The sequence below is a fragment of the Dipteris shenzhenensis genome, chromosome 25 (assembly GCF_047967505.1).
Source record: "Dipteris shenzhenensis isolate YYH24624 ecotype China chromosome 25, Dip_SZ_1.0, whole genome shotgun sequence".
Taxonomy (NCBI): domain Eukaryota; kingdom Viridiplantae; phylum Streptophyta; class Polypodiopsida; order Gleicheniales; family Dipteridaceae; genus Dipteris; species Dipteris shenzhenensis.
This window is the reverse complement of record NC_141620.1, coordinates 52,153,635-52,176,184: the sequence shown is the minus strand read 5'-3', so window position 1 is coordinate 52,176,184 and position 22,550 is coordinate 52,153,635. Positions and strand designations below refer to the sequence as shown.

General features: G+C 44.1%; 1 protein-coding gene across 2 annotated transcripts; it reads left to right on the top strand.

The window, feature by feature from the left end:
- Positions 1 to 3,659: 3,659 nt before the first annotated feature.
- LOC147886040 (Transport protein particle (TRAPP) component) lies at positions 3,660 to 18,731 on the top strand. Of its 2 annotated transcripts, none has more exons than XM_087396615.1 (4): positions 3,660 to 3,894; positions 13,922 to 14,039; positions 14,173 to 14,308; positions 18,327 to 18,731. In XM_087396615.1, exons 1-4 carry the CDS (start codon positions 3,728 to 3,730, stop codon positions 18,353 to 18,355), a joined length of 450 nt encoding a protein of 149 aa, XP_087252741.1. In that variant the 5' UTR covers positions 3,660 to 3,727; the 3' UTR covers positions 18,356 to 18,731. The 2 variants fall into 2 exon arrangements, with proteins under 2 accessions (XP_087252741.1, XP_087252740.1); XM_087396614.1 differs by having other exon boundaries at positions 14,173 to 14,407.
- The last annotated feature ends 3,819 nt before the right edge of the window (positions 18,732 to 22,550 follow it).

The following is a 22,550-nucleotide window of genomic DNA, read 5'->3' as shown; positions in this document are numbered from 1 at the left end:
TCTTTGTATGCCTCTCAAAATTCAGCTTCCAGAGCTCAAATGTGGAACTCCATCAAGCAATATCCTTGGTCTTCAAATGCTCTACTTTGTGGTGATTTCAACAATTCTCCTCACTGGAAGGACAATACCACACATAAATCCCATATGCTACCCTCTAAAATCCAACAATGGGAACATATGACATCATCACTTCAATTTGCAGATTTATGGACAGCAACTCACCCTTCAGTTATGGGATTTACATATCATCATAATGCTTTCACAGAATGTTGGGCCAGGCTTGATAGATATTATCTCATTCATGCTCAGCAATATGATGAATATACATGTCAAATGTGGATTGATTATTCACAACAATTATCTGATCACACTCCACTTTGGCTCACCCTTTCTTTTGGTATGCCTCTGGATGACTTGTAGCTCTCTTCAGTCAGAAATTTACAGGTCAATCAATTATATCTTTCTCATGAAAAATTCCAGCATATGATCAGACTGGCTTGCAGGCCATTGCTATCCCATGCTCAGGAGGATCTGGCTTGGACCTCTTTCATACATCGTATTCAAAATGTCATTAAGGAATATGGAAGATGGTACATGGCAGAAACCAGACAGCATATCCAGTGGGCAAAATCATACAAGCAATATTTGGTACAGATTAGTCATCAAAGATGTCTATCTGCTTTTGAGCAGCATTTATTGTCTTGTGCTTCCTCCATAATTGATGCCAATGATAAACGCAAGCTGTCCAAATGGCAGATCAGGGTCAGAGTTAAACCTATGCTAGATAAGGGCTGTTCCTCGAAATCTTTTTTTCGGAACTTACATGCACATAGACAAAGCCAATCTATCATGAAGGTCAGGAAACCAGACAGTCTTTGGACCCAGACTCTATCTCAGCTAGAAAAACAATGTTTGGATCATTTTCAGCTTCTTTTTTCTCAGCCATCTTCTTCTACATCTCAGGTTGCATTGGCTCGTAATAGATTTACTGAGCTTGTTTCTCCTATTGTCTCCTTGCAAAAAGCCTCAATGCTGGAAATGTCTTTTTCAGATGTTGAATTGGATGAAGCCCTTAAGCATTTGGGTAAACATAAATCCCCTGGCTGGGATGGTCTGACAGTTGAATTTTTTGAAGCCTTTTGGCCTGAATTGAAGGGTCCAATTCTACAGTTTATTAATGTAGCCTGGCAGCATCAACATCTTCCCTCAGCTTGGAAGCATGGTCTGGTTAAGCTTGTGCCCAAAAAACCTCTATGTGAGTCTATGGATGACTGGAGGCCCATCACTTTAATGCCGGTTATATACAAACTGATTGCCAAAATGTTGGTACATCGGATAAAGTATATCCTTCATGATGGACTTCATCCCAGGCAATATGGTTTTGTTCCAAGACAACACATACATGACAATATCTCTAACACTCTCATCGCAATGGAACATGCAAAATATTCAGATCAAGATGTGTTGGTCATGCAGGTGGATGTGGTGAAGGCATTTGATACAGTACAGTGGGATTATGTCTCTCAAATCATGTTAAAACTTGGTTTTGGGCCAAAGCTAGTATGTCATATATTGGCTTTACTCAGATTCCACTGCACAATGCTTTATAAGGAATCATTTGTCTGAGTCTTGGACTCTCGAACGTTCAGTTCGACAGGAATGCCCTCTCAATGCTTTGCTTTATGCCATCGCTTCACATCCTTTGCTTCTTTATATGGATCACATGGTTGATACTGGACAGCTAGAGGGGCTTCAGATTTCTGGTTCACGACCCTTCATTGCACAGGCCTATGCAGATGATTCATTCTTCATGCCAAAGAACAGTCCTTTGGAGATTCGCCTCTTGATGGATACCCTTTCAGATTTTGGGTTGGCAACTGGTCTTAAAATTAATTTTTAGAAATCAAAACTCTTGCCTCTCAAGCATTGTGACTGGCATGCTATCCTGTGGCTAGGCCAGATTATTTATCCGGAAAACATAATAAGACATTTGGGCTATCCCATTGGCTGGAAAATCAGCAATAAGCAACAAATGTCATGGGTGTCAAACAAAATTCAGGACAAATTAGAATATTGGAAGATCTCTACTTGGCCTCTGCATGTACGGCTTCGAATTGTCCAGTCTATTGTTTTAGCTTATGTCTAGTTCTACCTTCCTCTATTACATTGGTCATCTCGAGATCTCACTTCCTTTATGTCTCAAGCAATGGAGATTTTTTGGAAAACTAAGCTTCATAAAAAAGCTTCACGGTTGCTCAAAATGGATTTGCTTTGCTCACCAAGAATGCATGGTGGTTTGAATATAATAAACATCAAATTTCATGTGTTGGCAAGAAAGATCACTATGCTCAAGACATTTTTTCAACAAGAGCAGCCTTGGTCTATCATGTTGGCAATTTTGTGTGGTCAGATGAGCACAAATGCTTATGGACATTGGCTACTTGATCCATCGGAAGTAGTACTTGGCAAATTTCAAGGTAAAATCCCTGGTTGTCCATTTTCTAATTCCTTGATTCAGGACTGGAAGCAAGTACTCTCTCACATCAAATGGTCTCCCCATCCTGCTTCTATAGCTTCCTCACTCAGAATGGAAAGTATTCATTGGAGTGCTGTGTTTTCCTCTCCCCTTGCTGTTCTCAACAACCCATCAGAGCTTGCAATCTTATGAAACTGGGTATCCGGTTCATTGATGACGTGGTAGATATGCAAGGAAATATTCTCACTTTTCCAGTAGCATGTCGACAATACAATCTGGGGATGCATCATAGACCTATTTGGAAAGCTATTGCTGATCTCTTACTCCCTTTGGTTCCGATTCCGACATTGAATGTCAGAGACAGGCTTCAAGATTGGCACCTTCAGTCTTCAAATCCAAGCATATCCTCTAGGCCTTTGCATTTATTGACTTCTATATAGGCTTATCAATTGATATTACCTCCTCCCTGGATTGCCCATCATGCTAATTCTCTATGGCATTTGAACAAGTCTTTAGCCTGGTGGAAAAAAAAATTGCAATTGATATGGAAGTTGCAAATGCCATTGACGCAACGACTCTTTCTATGGAGATGTATTGTTGGTATTCTTCCAGTGGGAGTGAAATTGGCTCAAAGACGGATAGCTTCACCTCTTTGTCCAAGATGTCACCTTACATCTGAGAGTATTCCGCATTTATTGTGGTTTTGTTCATATTCCAGAGACCTTCTAGACAGAATCTCCTATTTCTTATCTCTCAGATTTCCAGCACACAGGTTCTACAGGTTTTTCTAGATGTATGGCAAACTATCAGCTTCTTTGTCACAGTATTTTCTTTTCTTCCATTGTATCAGATATTGGGCCTTATGGACCCTTTGGTTGCAACGCAATCCAATCAAGCATATCTGAATTCTCCCCTTCAACATCCTTATGAGTTCTTCCGAGCCTCATTGCGGCAGTCTTTATATGATGCCTTACATGAGGAAGATTTGGATGTTTCTTGTATTCAGCTTTTCTTTTACTGCTTCTGATGGATAGGGCTTTGGCTCTCTTTTGAGCACTGCCGGGAATGTTTCATAATATAAGTATCTTGGTTTCACAAAAAAAAAAGTGTGAGTGTGTGGGTTGGGTGTGTGTTCGATCACCAGCCAGCCCCTTTGCCTATTGGTCCAAGTTGATAAATTGCCCAATAGTATGAAGTTGTATAAAGCATAGTAGTTGAAGGTTCGCTTCCGCCTGGGCGTTGCTTGTTTGAATGATGCCAGGGCCAGGCAGCAGAGAAGTGGCTGAGAGCTGTCTTGATTCCATCACAATGGAGATGGTTGCAACCTATTGCCGTCGATTGCACCCTTCTAAGCCCGAGCTTGCTGGGCGTCGCATCGAAGCAATAGGTTTTCAGGTCGGCTTGCAACTCGCTGAAAGGTTTAGCTTCCTCTTTCTTCTTAAATGACGACTGTTTTCCTTGCGTGTTTAAGTGCGATCATTGTTAGAATTCAGAAGCTCGTGAAAAGACTACACCAAGCGTGAAATTCAGGTTACTCTGTTTTAGAAAACTGAAATCGCTACAAATTCTGGGCTCTCTTGGCTAGTCTTTTGTCGGTAACAGATCCCCGCTTGTGTTTTGAGATACGTCAGTCTAGTATTTGTGCTTTCGTAAAGTAATTCTTGCTGCTTGAGATCCCAACTATGTATGAAGGCGACTGCTATATTTATATAATATGTAAATTGGATCTGTTCTAGTATTATAAATAGATAGATAGATAACTTTAAAATATTTCGCACTAATGCATTCGTTTCATGCTATCATTTGGTAGGCTTTGCCTAGACATACTGTTTCTTGTACGAAACTTTAAAGCGGGCATTGAACTGCAGCTAGTAAAACCGACTTGAAGCTGTCTGATAGGCTGCGATTTCAATTCAAGATGCCATGTTAAATCGTGGAAGTAAGGTCTGGGAAAATAAGCATCCAATCGTGATAATTTTTTGAGGAACATGCTAGCGTTTGTCATGACTCAGCCCTGTTGTGTGTGATGGAAGTTATGCTTGTTAACATTGTGGGTGACTATCATAAGGACGGTTGTTTGTTGGCCTGCCCCCAAAGGGGTAGGGCTTAGTAATCGTTTGGGCTTGAAAGAGAAAAATTCAGAATTTTGATTTCTGAAAGTTAATTCCTTTTACTGCGGGTTGTACGTGTGTGCATGGCTTTTTATGATTAGTCCCCCTCCCCCCCCTCTCTCTCTCTCTCTCAGCTTTTTCCATGCTATGCATCCAATTCGTCGTCTCTCCCCCCTCTTTCTCTCTCTCAGATTTCCACCCTCTTTTCCATGCTACGCATCCAAATCATCTTCTTTTTCAATCTCTGGCAGGCCTTATGAATAATTTTCATCATTCATCTTGTTTTTACAGGATGAGTTTGGGCTGCTTTATGTTTGTTCAGCTCTTTGAAGAAATTGTTATCACTGAGATTGGCATTGTTGAGCAATTCGAAGGCAGCCCTACTATGCATTCAGAACTACAATGGCCTAGCGTAGGAGGGATTTCTACAATGGTCTAGCATAGCAGGGATCTGCAGTGGACTAGCGTTTACTACAGATTGGCACCAAATATGGATTATTGTTGCCCTTCCTAGTGCCACGTGGCAAGCTATGAACAGCCTTACCTTAAAATGAAAGAATTTTAGATTAAGAAAGCCTCATAGGGTACTAAGGTAGACCGAGCACAGAGACAAGTCACGGATTTCTATGCATTTGACTAAGCTCCAAGGCACTCTGGAGTAGAGGAGGAGGAGCTAGCCGACATGAGAGATATATGGATTGGTGGATTGAGTCGACACAACACTGCTAGGCGAGGGACACATAGACCGTACACGATGCGACATGCGACCAAAGCACACACGATCGAGGTTTGACGTATTTCAGCTCTCCTTAGGGGAGATCGACTGAGGCGAGGCATCACCCTTGACATAGCCCATCGGATTGTGGGAGACAGCCCGACAGATGCAGATACGTGAGCTCTATGCATCTCATTAGAGAGCCACCATGGAGCTTGGATACGTGGAGTCGGTTCATGCACTTGGGACTCTAGCTCTTAGCACTTGATATTTTCATGCCACCCTCATGCTATTTTGCTACTTTTTTGCTATTTTGTACTAGTATAGCATTTTAGTACTCAGCAAGGATCTTAGTGAGCCCTTTGCCCCGGCCCACAGTGGTCTGTATGAGTTACTTGATTCTGTACTTTGTCCCATAGGCCCGCGAGGCCTCCTGCGGACATTAATATATCTTTCTTTATTTATTTCTCTCTCTCTCTCTCTCTCTCTCTCTCTGATACACGACTTTACTGTGCCCCGTCCTCCACTAGCCTTTGCCTCACAGATACACAACTTTTTAGTGCCCCCTCCACCACTCGGTGCCAACCGCTCATATGTAGCCTTCTGTATCTCGGCCACTATGCTAGTCACGACGAGGATCTCCCCTACACCTGCTCGTGTTCGGATCCACTTTGACGGTGCTCTTGATGCGGTATCCATGAGCCACTTGGCCTTGGAGCTTCCAACCCTACTTGGAGATGAGATGGACCTTGCTGACGCCTCGAGCATCCTTGTCTGAGTGGTACAAGATGCTGATACCAAATCTTTTCCCACGACCCGACCCACACGTGTTCCAGACGGGAAGATGCCCCAAAACCCGTGGTTTGACAATGATTGTAGAGAGATGAGAGCTCACCTCACATGTGAGCGAGCCTTGGACCATTTGATTTCACCTGAGGCACATCGGATCTCACGTCGAGTGACGCGCGTAAGAAGTAGGCTTTTATCATACGGAGGATGGATGAGGTGATCTGATTCTTTCGTGGAGGGGATCCTACTATTCGTTGGGGGCTCTAATTAGAGGGGAAGCCACCCATTCCCATCACAGATCCAGATGTCTGGCACACTTAAGCATGCTCTCTTTATGATGTCCCTGGCCAGATGCTGCCTGATGTGTCCTATATGCTTGGGTCCACTACATGTCGCCTGTTCACTGCACAAAATGTATGGGCTGCCCTTCTCCGCCTTCATAACTAGAGATCACCAGATCACGCACTGAGCACTTCGCACATGGACAAGAGGTCCTGACTCCGGTTCTGGCGCAGTTGTTCAACCATGTCGTATGCCACGGCCTCTCACACATGGAGCACTACCAATATTGTACCGATACACAAGGCAGGAGATCCCATGGATACTGGGAACTACTGTACTTTTATGATTGGCCACACTCTGGCTAAGATATATGGATCGGATTAGAGAGGGAGATCATCAGCCATACAGAGGGTCATGGCAGCGGGCTCTTGGGTAGGCAGGTTTTCGGAGACATCACTCCACCTTGGATCGTATCTTCACCTTGAGGGCTATCATTGAGGAGGCGATGTCGTGGCGTCAGAAAGTCTATCCTAGTTTTGCAGACTTTCGGAAGGCCTTCGACATTGTTACACGTTCTCGTTTAATCAAGAGGTTACAGGAGTTGCAGCTCCAAGAGGTCATGATTTGGGAGGTGATGAGCCTATATGAGTTTATCAGAGGGAGAGTACGTGCCCTAGGAGGTCTATCCGATTGGATTGAGAGCACTATCGGAGAGAAGCAAGGCTGCCTCCTCTCACTGACTCTTTTCAGACTCTATATCGATGAGATTACATCTTTTCTAGACCGCCTAGGAGGAGAGGGTTCACTTCTGGTTGACTTGATGGTGCAGATACTACTATACGCAAATGACATAGTCATCATATCATCCTGAGCAGAAAGAAAGAAAGAAAGAAAGTTTATTTAGGTCTATGAGACCGTGAGACCCTGATACAATCTAGCTGTGAGGGTGGAGCTACTAAACGAGCATCCACACCAATGCATAATGTAAAAATAATGCATAATGATAGTTCTAAGTATTGAGTACAACATAGTCATGTCGGTGATCGAATTACAAATCAGTCACATCATCGTCATCATCCTCATCAAGACATCATAGGTGGATGAGGCACTGGAGGCAGGAAATCGGCGATAGAGTGTTGTCGGCCACTCGAGGGTGCAGTCCCACGACATCTCCTGGTCATACGTCTACGTCTAACAAGGGCTACAGTAACCCCTGTTGGACGGTCTTCGATGGTGAACATGAAGGCGATATCCCTGAGTGTAATTTGTGCGTCTACGCTCTGTCTGAGTTGTGGAGTCACTGGCTTTGAGTCTCGATCGTCGAGGTCTCGTCTCGAGGGGGTCCAGGAGATCTGGCTGAAAGAACTCCGTGATAGAGCTCTTGGAGGGGTCTGCCAAGGAAGAATTCTGCTCTCGTTTCCGTGATCGAAGTATCCTCTAGTGGTGCCTAACTACCTCATGAATGAAGCCTGCGAGGCATCTCTGATCTAGATAGGAGAGGAATCGGGACAAAGCCCCATAACTATCTCTGAAGAGACAGTAGGAACACCCATGGATCTCATAATAGATGGGACACCTGAAGATGAAGTGCTCCTCTGTCTCAACCTCCTGCATATCACATAATGTGCATAAGCGCCTCTCCTAGGTAGACGCTCTGCCTTGCCGCTCTCTATATGAAGTCTATGTGAAGAGACCTGGAACTGCCCAATAGAGATCCTCAATGAGTGGGGTAAGTGGATCCACGTCATGTACCTTGGTGTATCAATGAAACCCTCATCTGTGATATGTACGCAGTGATCTCTGTAGAAGCTAAGCTTCACTGGGAGTTGGCTCGGTGCCAACCAGGTCCAGAGGGATTGCAGAAACATCTGGAGGCTCTGGAGGGGTTTTGCAGAGAAAGAAAGAAAGAAATATTAATGTCCACAGGAGACCTCACGGATCTATGGGACAAAATACACACCAAAATCACCAACATCAGTTAGAGATTGAGAGTCTATGGGGGAGTACATCAGCTCAGTCCCAAATTATTATAGCATAACTACATTCAAGTACTATATTAAGAGTGGTCTGAATAACATCAGTTTAAGATTGAGAGTCTTTGGGGTTAGGTTTGAAATCTCTAATGAGTGCTTGCCCATCTCAATAGGCCGCCCATTTACCTTCTTTCCTTGCTGCTTTCACTTTGACAAGTTCGTTTGCTCTTTGTTTGAGTTGGGTCAGAGTCGGAGTGAGCTCTTCAGATATCCAGATCTTGGTACCCTTCAGCTTGTTGGTTTGTCTAAGGATCTTGGTTCTTAAAATCCTTTCTTTGAAAAAAATCTTTGCTTGGTTTCTCTTATGTGTGATAAGACTTACGTCATTTTCATCCCAATTGACTTGTGGTACTTCCTTCTTGAGTTGGGTAATCTTTTCCTCATCAATGCATTCCTCTTCCTCTTCCATTTCAAAATAGCTAAGGCGACCGTCTTGCAATCCCCCAATGCGCAAAATCTTGTTGTTACTTGCTATGGTTTGCTGCTCTCTTACCTCTGTATAAACATCACATTTGTCGGTCTTGTTAAGTATTGTTGCTGTAATTTCTTGTCCCATGGATTTGAGCTGAGTGGTGGCAATTTCTTGGACCTTGGCTACAAGCTGTGGTGAAGGAGTTGCGGTATTGCATTGCTGTAGGACTTCTTGGATTACCTCTTGTCTAACTTCATTCTTCATTTCTGAAACTATCTTCTCCAGAGAAGCAACGCGAAGCTTTGCATCTCTAAGTTCTTGTTGTAGGATGTAGATCCGCTCATGTGGATCAAGCTTGCTCTCAAATCTGTGAAAAGTCAAGGCAAAGGGAGAAGGTGTCAACACCATGGCAGCGTAGGTTGGCTTCTTGTTAGCTGGAGTCGATGGAAAAAGCTTTGTCTTTGGGAACTCTATGCTAGGAAAGACTTGTGCAATTTGAGACCCCTTTGTTGAAGCTAACACCCCAGATTGAGCCAGGGGCTCAACTCAGGGTTGGACGATGGCCCCCTAGCTGTTGCGAGACCTATTGTGGGAGCTAGGCGGTGCTGCAGGCTTGCGGGAGCAGAAGAGGAGGGGCTGGGCGACGGTGAGGGAGGGGATGAGCGACGGAGAGGGGGGGGCTGAGGGACAGAGTGGGGGGCGCCTTTGGGTGACGACGGATGGAGGGGGGGCCTGACGGACGGACAGACGGAGAGGACGGGGGCACTGAGCAACAGACAAAGAGGGGGGGGGTTCGACGGATAGACGGAGAGGGGGAGCGTGACGGACGGCTGGAGAGAGAGAGGCTTGACTAATAACCTTGGGAAGACCAAGTTTTGATCTTCAACGAGTAGTGCTCCATTGACATAGTTTTGCTTATTGAGGTGAGTCAGTGGAGATAGTGCAGTCATACACATATTTAGGGGCAGTGTTCACAGGACCAGTCTTTACGATGACCCATGCAGCTAGAACACGACTCACATGAGGACGGGGTGCTGTGGCCCGAGTAGAGAGGTAGTGCTTCTAGGCACACTTCTAGGATCCCCCGACAAAGGGCTGGCTTTTTGACACTATGGTGAGAGCGAGTGCCATGTATGTTCCTTTATGGAGGGGTGACCTTTTAGTGAGACAGAGGGGAAGAGATTTGAGAGGCTACATGTGACTATGGGATCTAGGATGATTCGGAGTAAGCTCTCGGTCCCCCATTGGATCATATAGGCAAAGTTCACCGTGACCCCCCTCTAGGTTGATGCCATCTTTTAGATAGTGACATTCCTCCATAGAGTATGGGCCTTAGCCAAGTGGAGATTTCCAAGGCTAGCACTAGAGTCATCTAGATGTAGCAGAGAGCGGTGTTGATATAACATGGTATGCACGGGTGTCCACATGGTTTGATAGTCATGGCATTTAGATGGACAAACTTCCCCCCTTTTAGTACAGCCTGGATGCACCGCCTGAGCTCATCCCACGAGATGAGATCAACCATATCATACGGTTGGACCTCCTCCACCTCCATACATCCGGCGCTTTGGGGGGGGGACCAGGAGTTCCCCACTAAGGTCGAGTTCTACCATGACCACTTCTTGAGGATCTCGTCATCAGACCTCAATATCTCGAGGATAAGAGAGTCTTGCATGCACTGAGGATGGCATGCACTGAGGATTGCCATCGGACACTAGGATTTGCAAACTATGGATGATGGGAGAGATCGAGACAGAGGAGCATTTTCTATGAGTCTGTCCAATCTATTATGAGATCCGGGGACGGTATCACTTGTTAGGTACACCCTCATGGGAGGATGCAAAAGATTAAGGTTTCGTGGCTATTGGTGATTCGTGATTCGTGGCTGGTTGACAGATCCTCATTGGTCCATGCAAGTAGAGCTAGGTGATTGGATAACTTATGCATTAGAAGATACGTGGCAGAAATTCGACGTGTAGGTGACTCTGGACGGTTCGGTGCATGGCGGTGATCTCATCAATCGAGTATATGAAGAGACGGCGACCTCCTTTCTCCCTCTTTTTGTCGAAGCCATGAGCCGTAGAGCCATGTGCTATTAGAAGCGTTTGTTCGAACAGCTGCTCCGAGGTCTTTAGAGTCCATAGATAATTTGAGTCCTTTTTTTGTAAGACTGCAACAAAGCTGGTAAGCTTGAGCAGATAGTCGTAGTTCTAGTCTAGTCTTCAGTTGTGAGCTTATGCAGTTGTATTTGCCAGCAAACTTGGTAGAGGTGAGGCAAGGTCTTTGATCATGTGGATTGTTTGTAGTGAATTGAATAGTTTCTTTTACGTTTGATTCTATGCTGTGACAATTTGCATATTTTATTGCGTATATGTGAAGAGTGGTTCTCATTGAAGGGCAATCAGAATTCAGAATTGCCAACAAGTGGTATTAGAGCCAGTGTCGTCCAAGAGCCTGTGAGGATTCTGTCGTGAGTAATTGTGTAAGAGAGCTGCATGCATGTCGAAGAAGTCCATCAGGAGAACAGAGGCAGCAGTACTTGTGTTTCCACGGAAAGTTCGAAGACCAAGAAGTAAGTCAAGCCGAAGAAGAAGAGCTGGACTAGACGTATTGGCAGAAGCGTGCTTTCAAGAATTTTTGGGGATCATACCTCGAATCCATGGAGTCGATGAGGAAGACAAAGCCTGAAGCATCAATTGTACGATTCACTGTACGCAATTTTGCAAGCTGGCAATTGTCAACTAAGTTATGGTTCATGCAAAAGGGTCTGTGGGGTAGTGTTTCTAGTGTTGATAAAGAAAAGACTTCTGGTGAGGCCGGAAGCGTGCATGCAAGAAGGATAATGACAAGGCCATTGGCATGATGGGAAGAGCATTGGGAGAAGACTATTTTCATCATTTGGATGTGACAAAAAATGTAGCAGCAAACTGGGCGATCCTAGAAGCATTGAATGTGTCATTCGAAAGCTAATTTGAAGCAGCAACTTTATGATCTACGCATGGACGACAATGAAGATTTAGTAACTTTCTTGAATCGCATGCAAGCATTGCTAAAACAGCTCCTCGGGTCTAAATTTGAAGATGAAGATTAAAAAGCCATACTGTTGAAGAGTCTTCCTTCAAGGTATAGTGAATTTGCTCGTATTTTGAGATTAGACGATGAGGCTGATTTCATTGACTGTGTAGGCTTGCTAAGAAAGACAAGAAGAGAGTCTATCCTGGTAACACTGCATTTATGGCTAAAGATAAGAAAAAGTCGACTGGTAATTCAAGAGCAGAATCCCATACATGCTATTACTGTGGGAAGCCAGGTCATATAGAAAGATTTTGTTTCCAGAAGCAAAAAGACGAGGCGGAACGAAGTAGCAGGACTTCTAGAAGATAACCTTCCAGATCAAGATTGCGCCTTTTGAGGAGTTTGATCGGCACATTGAAGAACTGCTCTGATGCAGTTGTGTTGGATGGTTTAGAGTGATCATGTTTTAGGTGTCAATGAACTCTGTGTTTTCTTTTGATCTCTCCCATTTGGGTCGAGGGAGGAGGGACCAGGGTATGTTGGGTACGCCCTCTTGGGAGGATGCAAAAGATTAAGGTTACGTGGCTATTGGTGATTCATGATTCATGGCTAGTTGACAGATCCTCATTGGTCCATGCAAGTAGAGCTAGGTGATTGGTTAACTTATCCATTAGAAGATACGTGGCAGAAATTCGACGTGTAGGTGACTCTGGACGGTTCAGTGCATGGTAGTGATCTCATCAGTCGAGTATATGAAGAGACGGCGACCTCCTTTCTCCCTCTTTTTGTTGAAGCCATGAGCCGTCGAGCCATGCGCTATTAGAAGCGTCTGTTTGAGCAGCTGCTCCAAGGTCTTTAGAGTCCATAGATAATTTGAGTCCTTTTTTTGTAAGACTGCAACAAAGCTGGTAAGCTTGAGCAGATAGTCGTACGTCCCAGTCTAGTCTTCAGTCGTGAGCTTATGCAGTTGTAACTTGTATTGGCCAACAAACTCAGTAGAGGTGAGGCAAGGTCTTCGATCGTGTGGATTGCTTGTAGTGAATTGAATAGTTTCTTTTATGTTTGATTCTATGCTGTGACAATTCACATATTCTATTGCGTATATGTGAAGAGTGGTTCTCATTGAAGGTCAATTAGAATTCAGAATTGCCAACATCACTGTCTCTTCTAGGATGGGCATGGCTTTGGTCCACTCGCCTGGCTGATCCATTTTCCCAACCAAGTTTGCGTTGGGCTCTATCTGATTGAGATGCGGCGACACAGAGACACACTGATGGGACAAACTAGAGAGCTACAGGGAGTGATGCCACAAGATAAACTTCTATGCATCTGAGTCAGTTCCAGGGGAGGTTAAGGAGGAGCTAGATGAGATGAGAGCATCATTGTTTTAGCAGCGAGAGTCATCGCCACGATGCTATCGTATGAGAGGCATAGAGACCACATGCGGCGCAGAGCGTGACTAGAGCACACACGATCGAGGTCCGCCGGTCTATCTCAGCCCTTCTCAGAGGAGACCACTAGAGACGAGGCGTCACCCTTAACATAGCCCATCAGATACAGCGATCGAAGAGACCACGCCCTCCGCCACCTCGAGAAACAGCTTGACAGACACAGATACGAGAGCTCGTCGCATCTCATCCGAGAGCCACCATGGTGCCCGGATACATGGAGCATGGAGATGTATTCGGAGCTTTAGCCACGTGATGCTATTTTGCTATTTTGCTTTTTTACTATTTTGTTGTTACTAGCTTAGCACTTTACCATTCATTAAGGGTCTTAGTGACCCTTTGCTTCAGCCCACAGCGGCTTGTATGAGTTACTTTTTGGTTTGTACTTTGTCTTAGAGGCTCACAAGGCCTCGCGCGGACGTTAATACATCTTTCTTTCCTTCTCTCTCTCTCTCTCTCTCTCTCTCTCATGCTAGTGATTCAAAACTTCAAATAATTGTTGTTATTTTATGGAGTCTTTCTGATGAAAGGTCCTACTAAAACGTTTGCCTCATGCATCCACGTAAAGTTTATCTGCAAGTTTGGCTGTCATTGGACATTTTTTTGTGCTGTGCATGATTTTTTCCCATTCTTCAAGCAGGTACACTAAGGAGCGCCCACGATTAGGAGATCATTTGGAAGCAATTAAGTTCATTTGCAAGGATTTCTGGGCAGAGATATTCAAGAAGCAAATCGATAATCTGAAAACTAATCATCGTGTAAGCTCGTGTTTTGATGTGCCTGCAACTGCAGTGTGATTTCAGAAAAAGTTCTATGTACTCAGTAATTTGGATCTATTGACCTTGTCATAAACAAATGCGATGATATACTGGACTGCTTTTATTGGTGCAGGGTGTGTTCGTACTACAGGATAACCGGTTTCGGTGGCTTACTCACATCTCCTTGGATTCTCCAGCATATAATGCAGACGGGCTTCCTGTTGACAATTCCATGACAAACAATGCAGTGATGGCTGCACGAGCTGCTGGTCAATATTTATATTTTCCATGTGGCTTGATTCGTGGCGCATTAACAAATCTTGGAGTTCCATGTGATGTCTCTGCTGAGGTTGCAAGTCTTCCAGCATGTAAGTTCATATTTTAATCCTGTGAGGCCATTATAGGTTGCTTTGAGGTGTCATTAAGTGAGCCACTCTTTGTGACACTCATGACTTTGTATGACTAAGTGTCTCAAAGCACCGTTCCCTCCTGCTTCAAACCATGCAGTGCAACTGTACTGTTTCACAGCAGATGAAGAAACTGAAGAAATCCATGAAACCGACAAATAAGCAGAGAGCTTCAAATGTCAGATGACAAGTATTCAAAGTCAGTAAACCAACATAAAAAGGAGGGATCCTAAATGAGGGATCCTATGCTGTCATTATTTGCATAACAAGGAACAAATATAAGCAGCCTACAAAGTTCACCTCCTAGCCAGAGTGCTGTGTCTTCATGTTGGCTGTCCCACTGCAAACACTTTGTGGAATGTCTTACATCCCTACTGCCACCTGTAATGTGCAGTCCTCTATGGATGACATGTGGCCATCGGTCTGGCTGTTGCAGCAGCGCTAATGTCAGCTGGTGTATCACAGACAGCAGCCATGGGCTGCTACAGTCATACATCAGTAGTCAGCCCAAGACGGCCACTTGGGGCTGTATGTCAGCAAGTAAGACAGGAGTCAGCAAACCTGCCCAATTGGCAGGCAAACAGCAGCATTTTCCTTTTCAGCAGTAAACTCAGCCAGCCATAGCTAGCTGTCTGCATCGCTTTTTTGCTCTCCTCTAAAGGTAGTTATAGCCTGCAATAATCAGCCAAATCACTTTTTACTCAGCTTTTTAAAGCCTGCTACAGTCAGAGAATGCCAGCCACTTTTGCATGGCTAGAAACAACCCTGTGCCAAATACAGCAAGCTTTCTAAGCCAATCAGCCATAGCCAGTTACAGCCAACCTACTAAAATAAGTGAGGCCTCAAGATCAGCATAGTCATATTAGAAAATAGAGGTAGAGGTTTCTTGCTACAGCCACACTCCCCGCAGGGGAAGATTATGAAAATGTTTGCCTGCCCAGAAATCACACAGTGCTATTTCAAATCGCACTCCTTTCCTTATTGTGTACTCAAGTGCTGCCAGAGAGATGAACCAAAATTATATCTTTGAACAAACCAACAGCAGAGTAGAACAGTGAATCATGTATTATTACTGCAAACAAATGGACAAAACCTGATAGAAAAGGGTGCGCTTAGTGAGCCACCATCTAGCAGCCAAAGTGCTGCCTAGTGTGGGCATGTGACCACTCAAAACTGTCATCTACCTCCTCTTGGCTGTTGGAATTTGTTTGGTCACCTCCCCATCTGTGAGCCCCCAAATGAGGAGAGCAAAGGGGATGTGGACAAGTGTGTGTTGGAAGACGTGGGCATTTGGGATGCCACATGGTCAGATCTAAGATGGAGAAAAGGGTTGCCACATGGATAGCACATTGGCTGTCATGTGGGCAGCATACAGATGAAGATAATGTATGCAAAGGGGCTGCTACATGGGCAGCACATAGGCTACGTGGGCACCACACTAGGAAAGCACCTGGCAAGGAAGAGCTACCTTGGAGTACAGAAGTGGTATGGAACTCCCATGTGGCTGTCAGGAACATGTGGGAGCAGATCTGCGTAGGATTGACAGGCTGGCAACAACCCCGGACCCTACAGGAAGTGGACGGACAGGTTATGCCTGTTGTACAGACCTGTACGGGATGGCTTTATAGAGCTGGAACAAGGCATCTACAGCCTGGGATCAAGCAGGAGCTGTGTAAGATTGAAGGCACCTTTGTATGGGATGGTACCGATGGCCGGAGCTGTCTACATGCCATCAAGGCTGGAGCAGAGCCAGAGAGATGGCGGGATGTTTGAATCAGCATTGCGACTGGCTGGAGCAAGATTTGGGCCACGAAAGAGGCCTAGAAATAGGTACAAACAGGGCAGGACTGACCCAGGCCAGTGTCAGGCTGACACATGGCAAGTCGCCTGCCAGGTTGGCTAGTTGGTGAGCCAACCAAGTCAGCTGGTTTGGGGAAATCCAGTTGGCCCATTCCAGGGCCCTTGGGGCCTATATAAGGGAGCCCCTTGGGCTCATTCACTTATCCATTGGAGTGCCAGCCTGCCTCAAGGACTAGTTCAAGATCAAAGGAGGTGTCTGATTTGTTGAGGGAGTGGTGCCTTCAAGAGCACATGAGCAAGGTCTAAGAGGTGAGAAAGATCTAGAAGATAAGGATCATTTGTGGAGAGAGAAGGAGGAGGTGAGATAAGGTAGACAAGTGGCATGATGATGTGTAAAGTTAAATAAGGCCTCTCATTGTATGGTTGATATTATATTGAAATAGATTGGATTGAGTGTGCCCATCTCTCTCTCTCTCTCGAGAAAGGAGATTGAACGCTTGAATTTAATTAAATTTGAAGAATGTGTTTGTGTTTTGAATTTTCTTTTTAGGTGTCTTGACTTCCATTTCTCTTCATTCTAAACTTGAAGATAACATATCTATTTGCCCCTATGCTTGTATATATTAAGTATCAATTCGAAACCTATCTGTTTCGTCCGAAAAGACGAAACGAAATGAAATGTTTCTCGTGACTATGATTATGCTGGGTATAGATCCAGTAGACATGGGTGTTTCCAATGGAACCGAGCATGCCATCAAGATGGCATTTTACAGAGCATTTACGTTGTCTATCCGACTCTGATGGAGGATGATTTCATCCAACGATCAGGCTACTTCACACATCCACACCTCACGTGTAGTATGGCTAGCTATGGGCCAGCTTTGGACATCATCCCATTGATTCCACATTGAGACTAGATGAGAGGTCCAGGCCACTGGTCGTCCTCATGAACTGAGACTATGCACCCTATGTGACAGGCAGAGGTGGAGAGAAAGAAGCACGTGCTCATAAGATGCCCTCAATACTAAGAGATCTGTAGGAGATACCAGTGTCTCTTTGAGCATGTGCTTCAAGATATGTGTCCAATCATTGATTATGTGGACTGAAGATGTGCCCCTCTTTTTGTATTAGAGGTCACATGATTCAGGTGCACACTCATGCGGCCAACACCCAATCAGGAGGACAGACAACAACAGATATTAGACTTATTTTTCATAGGAGATGAGCAATGACACGTAGATTTTTCAGAAGCACAATTGAAAAACTCCATGATGCCCAATTGAATGCCAAATAGAATTGAAAACTCGTGTTTATTGGTCATGTTGATTGAGCATGGACAAGGAAATTATGTAATGTTTATTTCTAGAGGAAAAATTTTCCCAAACCTTCCCTACTCACCCCCCCCCCCCTGTTTTTTCCCGAAATGCCAATAATTTTCCCGAGAGAATGAACAAGTTTCCAAACTTTCAAAAGGATAATTCCTGTCATGGTACCAAACTAGTGCTTGATTTCTCTCTCTTAGCTCGCCCCCTTGGAATTTGGTTTGGACAGCCTGGTTGGGTTGACTCTGGGTTTGATCTTAACTAGGTGGTTAGACAAGATCTTCTGAAGTGATTCTCTCTCACTTAAGGGAGAAACCTGTAGGCTGTTCTGGTTTTTAATAGGTCTGTACTGAAAACTGTCTGCAGGGCTGCTTGAGAATTCTTGTTTGGTTTTGTATTGCTATGCAGTAAGCATTCTCCTCTCAGTTTGCAGGCCTGGTAGTGTGTGCCTTTGAAAGTCACAAAATTCACATCTTGATAAATGTTTGGAAAATGGTTTATGTCGGCAACTTGTCTGTCAGAGATGACCTCATTTAACCCAACCTTTTTTTTCACATGCTTAGCTTTATGCTGGTGTTTTATCTGAACAGCACCCCCTTCCAGATTTCATGTCAAATATATTCTATACAAATGGGTATTACTGCACCAGGCAGGCATGTCTGTATTTGCCATCTGTGGAGTCTCAATACCAGTAAGGCTAATTTTGGAGACTGTACTGCAAGGATTCTTGTAGATGTACTGATATTATGATTTGACAGGTTCATTCATCGTTCGAATCAAGGCGTAAGGGTGTGTTTGTTATTCGTATCAAGCTTCAGAGAGATCTCTTTATAGTTCTCAAACTCAGGTTGCAACAAAGAAGACTTAGTAACACTCTCAGCACTGAAGTTGAGTCAAAGACTGACATCTTTTCTGCGTCAAGTAATATGTGCCAGTTGTGTGATTTGAAGCATGTGCATAGAGAGTCAACTCCCTTGTGTGGAATGCAGTTTGATGAGCCTCACATATCTCTCATTTGTGATATATAACTGTGGCTCCATCAATTTATGCTTTAGAGCTCATGAGCTCTTACAAGTTGGTTTTAAGGCAGGTTATGGTTGTGAACTCCATGAAAATGTTATTTGAAGTTTGGAGAAACTTATGAGCGAGGCTGATTTTCTTAAGTTGGGTTTTGAATGATTCGATGGGAGTTGTATGAGGTAGTAAAAAACTTTGAGAATGTAATTGTAAATGTTCCATCCATTTATCAAGATTTTCCACTCTTTAATCAAGCGTTTCCACTCATTAACCAAGCCTTTTCTTAGAGAGACCGAAAGGAAATGAGAGATTCAGAAGATGTTTAAAAAGTCAAAGAAAGGAGCAACGAAAGAAAAGCCAAAACTAGTCTCCTTTGTGGATCTAAGGGATGTCCTCCTGAATATCCTAGTGTCCAAAGAAATCTCAGAGCATATGGTGGAACAGGCTATCAGGATGGAAATCCCTAACTTTAGAGATTTGGTGGAGAAAGATGAAAATCCCAACTTTAGAGATCTGATGGAGAAGGATGGAAATCGGTAACTTTAGAGATCTGAGGGGCTTCCTTTACGGTATGTTTCGAGACTTCTTCTGTAGTGGCCCGCCATATGATCCTGATTGCTTCGTAGATGTATGGTGCCCTTCAATGACTGAGCACTGGTCTCTCTTCTTGGTTTCAATTGTTGTGTACTTGTGTGGATAATAACTCAGGATTCTCTCGTCATCACACGATTCTTACCCATTAGCTAGCCTCGGCCTTCGAGTGTTAATCGTCGGCACCTGTTTTGCACTCGAGAACCCCTACCTTAGGATTGCAAGAGTGACCATCTTCACCAAGCATGGGACCAGGTTGGGAACTATCCCGAGCGTTTCTCATAAAATAGGGAGAAACTTTGCCCGCTTGACCTTGTTTAAATCGCAAGTCTTCCACCCATCCATCAATTCTTTTGACCCATTCTTCAAACCTTTCCACTCAGCCATCAAGCCTTGCTCGAGGCAATGGAACCTTTGAATCAGCATTCGTTGAAAGCCTTTAAATCTGTCATGAAGACTTTCTATTTCATAATCCATGGCATTCCAAATTTCCTTGCTTGTAGCCTTATATCCTTTCCTTCTTCTTCTTGCTCCTCCAATGCTAATCTTCTTGCTTCTCCAAATGCCGATTAACAAAGTGTTGTGTCCTAAATCTCACAATCTCACTTTTAAAGCCTCATCCCAGTCTCTACCTGACAATAATGGGTAGAGATTCGAGCTTCCCTCTTGGTGATTAGAAGCTTCTCATACAGTATGACATACCAACATAGCTGTAGCATGTCAAATGACAAGTCTCGACCAATATATTGAAGTTGGTATGGCCATACTTCTAGAGTCCCCTTTCAAGGCCTAGAAGAAAATTGAATTTTCAGAACGAACTTGTTTCCTTGTCTTTTGAGAGATGCTCACCTCTTACATTTTCCATATGGCCAGCTCCCTCTTGAAGCTTCAATATCTTCTTCTCTTATGAAAGCACCTCAACATACTTTGCATTGGAGGCGTGTCAATGAAGACAAGATGCTCCAATGTAAAATATGTGCCCACTCCATTCAGTTGGGATTTAGAATCACTTTTTATAACCAAGCCGTCTCACTTGCAATGAAACTAACCTATCAACTCAAGTCAGAGAAAGAGAACTCGGTACACTTCTCTCTTGTTCTCTTTCCCCTTTGTTACAACTTAGTTTCTACCTAAGAACCAACTTTCATTTTTGCATGCACTCGGTGCGCTCGGTGCTACTCGCCTATAAGTTGACAATCTGGAATCCTTTGCACATATTGCTACAAAACAGTGCTCGATTGCCACTCCCGCTATCCATGCTCGATGGTCTATAACCGCGTACTAGTTGGCATGACCTGAGGTCAACATCTTGCCTCGGCTATCCTTGCCCATGTCCTCATGGTTAGTAGGGACTAGTCATTGCTCGAAGGTGGACGCTCGTGGATTGAATCCATGGGGTTGGTGATGCCTACATTGATTGGATGGTCGAGGGCGGATGGATGGTCGAGAAGGTCTGGCCTGGTTTGTAGGTGGCATTTGAGGAGGGGAACGCACTTGTTTAAAATGGCGTGTTGGTGGCTAAGGATAGACATTGGAGATGTTTATTGGTGGTCGCTTGGGTTCGACCAGCCAATTCAAGGATCAGGCTTCAACAACTAGGTCCTCAAATGGGAAGTTGATGCCAAGTGTTTCAAAATTGGTGTAGTACCAGTGCACCTAGCTGACGTATTCTTGCCACTTAATCTCCCTGGTTTCTTACACAGGTCACGTATGTAGATCAGAGTAGAGTAGATCGCCATAGAGGGGACGCTTTGAATTTTCCCAAGTTGCTAATCTAACCCATGCTCGAAATTCTCGACTAGTACCTACTCGGAGTTAGTACATACGCTTACATACGGTTTCACATCATTACATTACCTGAAATCTTACATTGATCAGTTCAGTGAGCAGACTTTAGAGAGTACAGAGGCATTGCAGATTGTTTCAGTGGGTAGATAATACTTGATTTCACACACACATGTCATCATTGTAAAGCCTATTTGGCTATCTCACGACATTGCGCACATCATTTCAGCCTTGTAAAGCCTCTTGGCTATTCCCGGCATCATTGCCACAAGCCTTGTAATATAGATAAAATTTTATATATTGCAGTTCTATCTTCATCGACGGTTCAGAGATTTCACTTGGCACAGTCAGTGTATTTGCAGTTGATTCATATAGAGATTTTCACGACACTTTTGAGTACATTTCTTGCACCATGTCTACGACTAGCAACCTCAAACTGGAGGCATCTCTGCTAAGTTAGACAACTCTAATTACGGTACATGGAAATACTGAATGGAGACCATTCTTGTACTTCATAACAAATGGAAGTATGTCGATGGGTCTACACCTAAACCATTGGACGATCCAGCTACAAGTAGCTCTACTCCACCTGTTGTCACAGCACCAGCAATGGGATCTACAGCTACACAAACAGTTTTTGCACCTGTAGCAGATCCTACCATTGCCCAAGCTCAAGCAGAATGGGATAAGAAAGACAAGTATGCTTATTATCTGATCAAGCAGAATGTGCAAGATGTCATGCTAGGACAGCTCAATACAGTCAAGACATCGAAAGTAGCATGGGATATGTTTGCAGCTCTCTACGAGTCTAAGAACACATCCAGGATTCTCACCCTGAGAAACCAAATCAGCCAGAGTTTCCACAACAACAGTGAACCCGGTTATGCTTATGTACTCCACATAAAAGACTACAACAATCAACTTGTAGTAGCAAGAGACTTTATGAACCCCGCAGAGATAGTTCAAGTCATTCTGAATGGACTAGGAGAGGGATACGAGAATCTAGTACAAAGTATTGCCATTCAACGGCAAATTCTAACACTGGAAGAACTTCAGTTAGTCCCACTTGGTGAAGAACTCAGGACTTAAGCTATTCAAGTGCGAAAAGGTCATTCTAATGATCAGGCATTCATAGGTTCTGACAAGCAGAGGCAGAGGTAGAGGCAAAGGTAGATCATACCCGAGAAGCGATCATCATCAGCAATAAAATTAAAATCAACATCAACATCAGCATTAGCATCATTCTCAGCAGCATCAGAATCAGCAAAGAGAAAATCATTCCAATCGAGGAAGATTTCAAGGATGAGGGAATGCATCCACTAATGTGTCAAACATTCAGTGCAACTACTGTCACAAGTTTGGACACTATGAAAGAGATTGCTGCAAGAAGCAATACGACCAAGGCGGTCAATCTAACAATAATCGAGGGAATTTTCGATGTAGAGGAAACGATTGTGGTGGATATTCTAGTCACAGTCATTTTGCAAATGAACATGGGAATATGTTTCTTGCAAGCGAGGAAATGCATCAGATTGATACAGTGTACCCAAACATTGATTACAATCTCAAAGAGGACTTCAGCTAATCAA

What these genes read in the sequence shown, in the direction of transcription:
- LOC147886040 (XM_087396614.1), top strand. Translation starts at nt 3,728, where the DNA reads ATGATGCCAGGGCCAGGCAGCAGAGAAGTGGCTGAGAGCTGTCTTGAT. An exon ending in GGCTTGCAACTCGCTGAAAG is followed by an intron (nt 3,895 to 13,921) that starts GTTTAGCTTCCT and finishes TTCTTCAAGCAG; the next exon opens with GTACACTAAGGAGCGCCCAC. An exon ending in ATCTGAAAACTAATCATCGT is followed by an intron (nt 14,040 to 14,172) that starts GTAAGCTCGTGT and finishes TTATTGGTGCAG; the next exon opens with GGTGTGTTCGTACTACAGGA.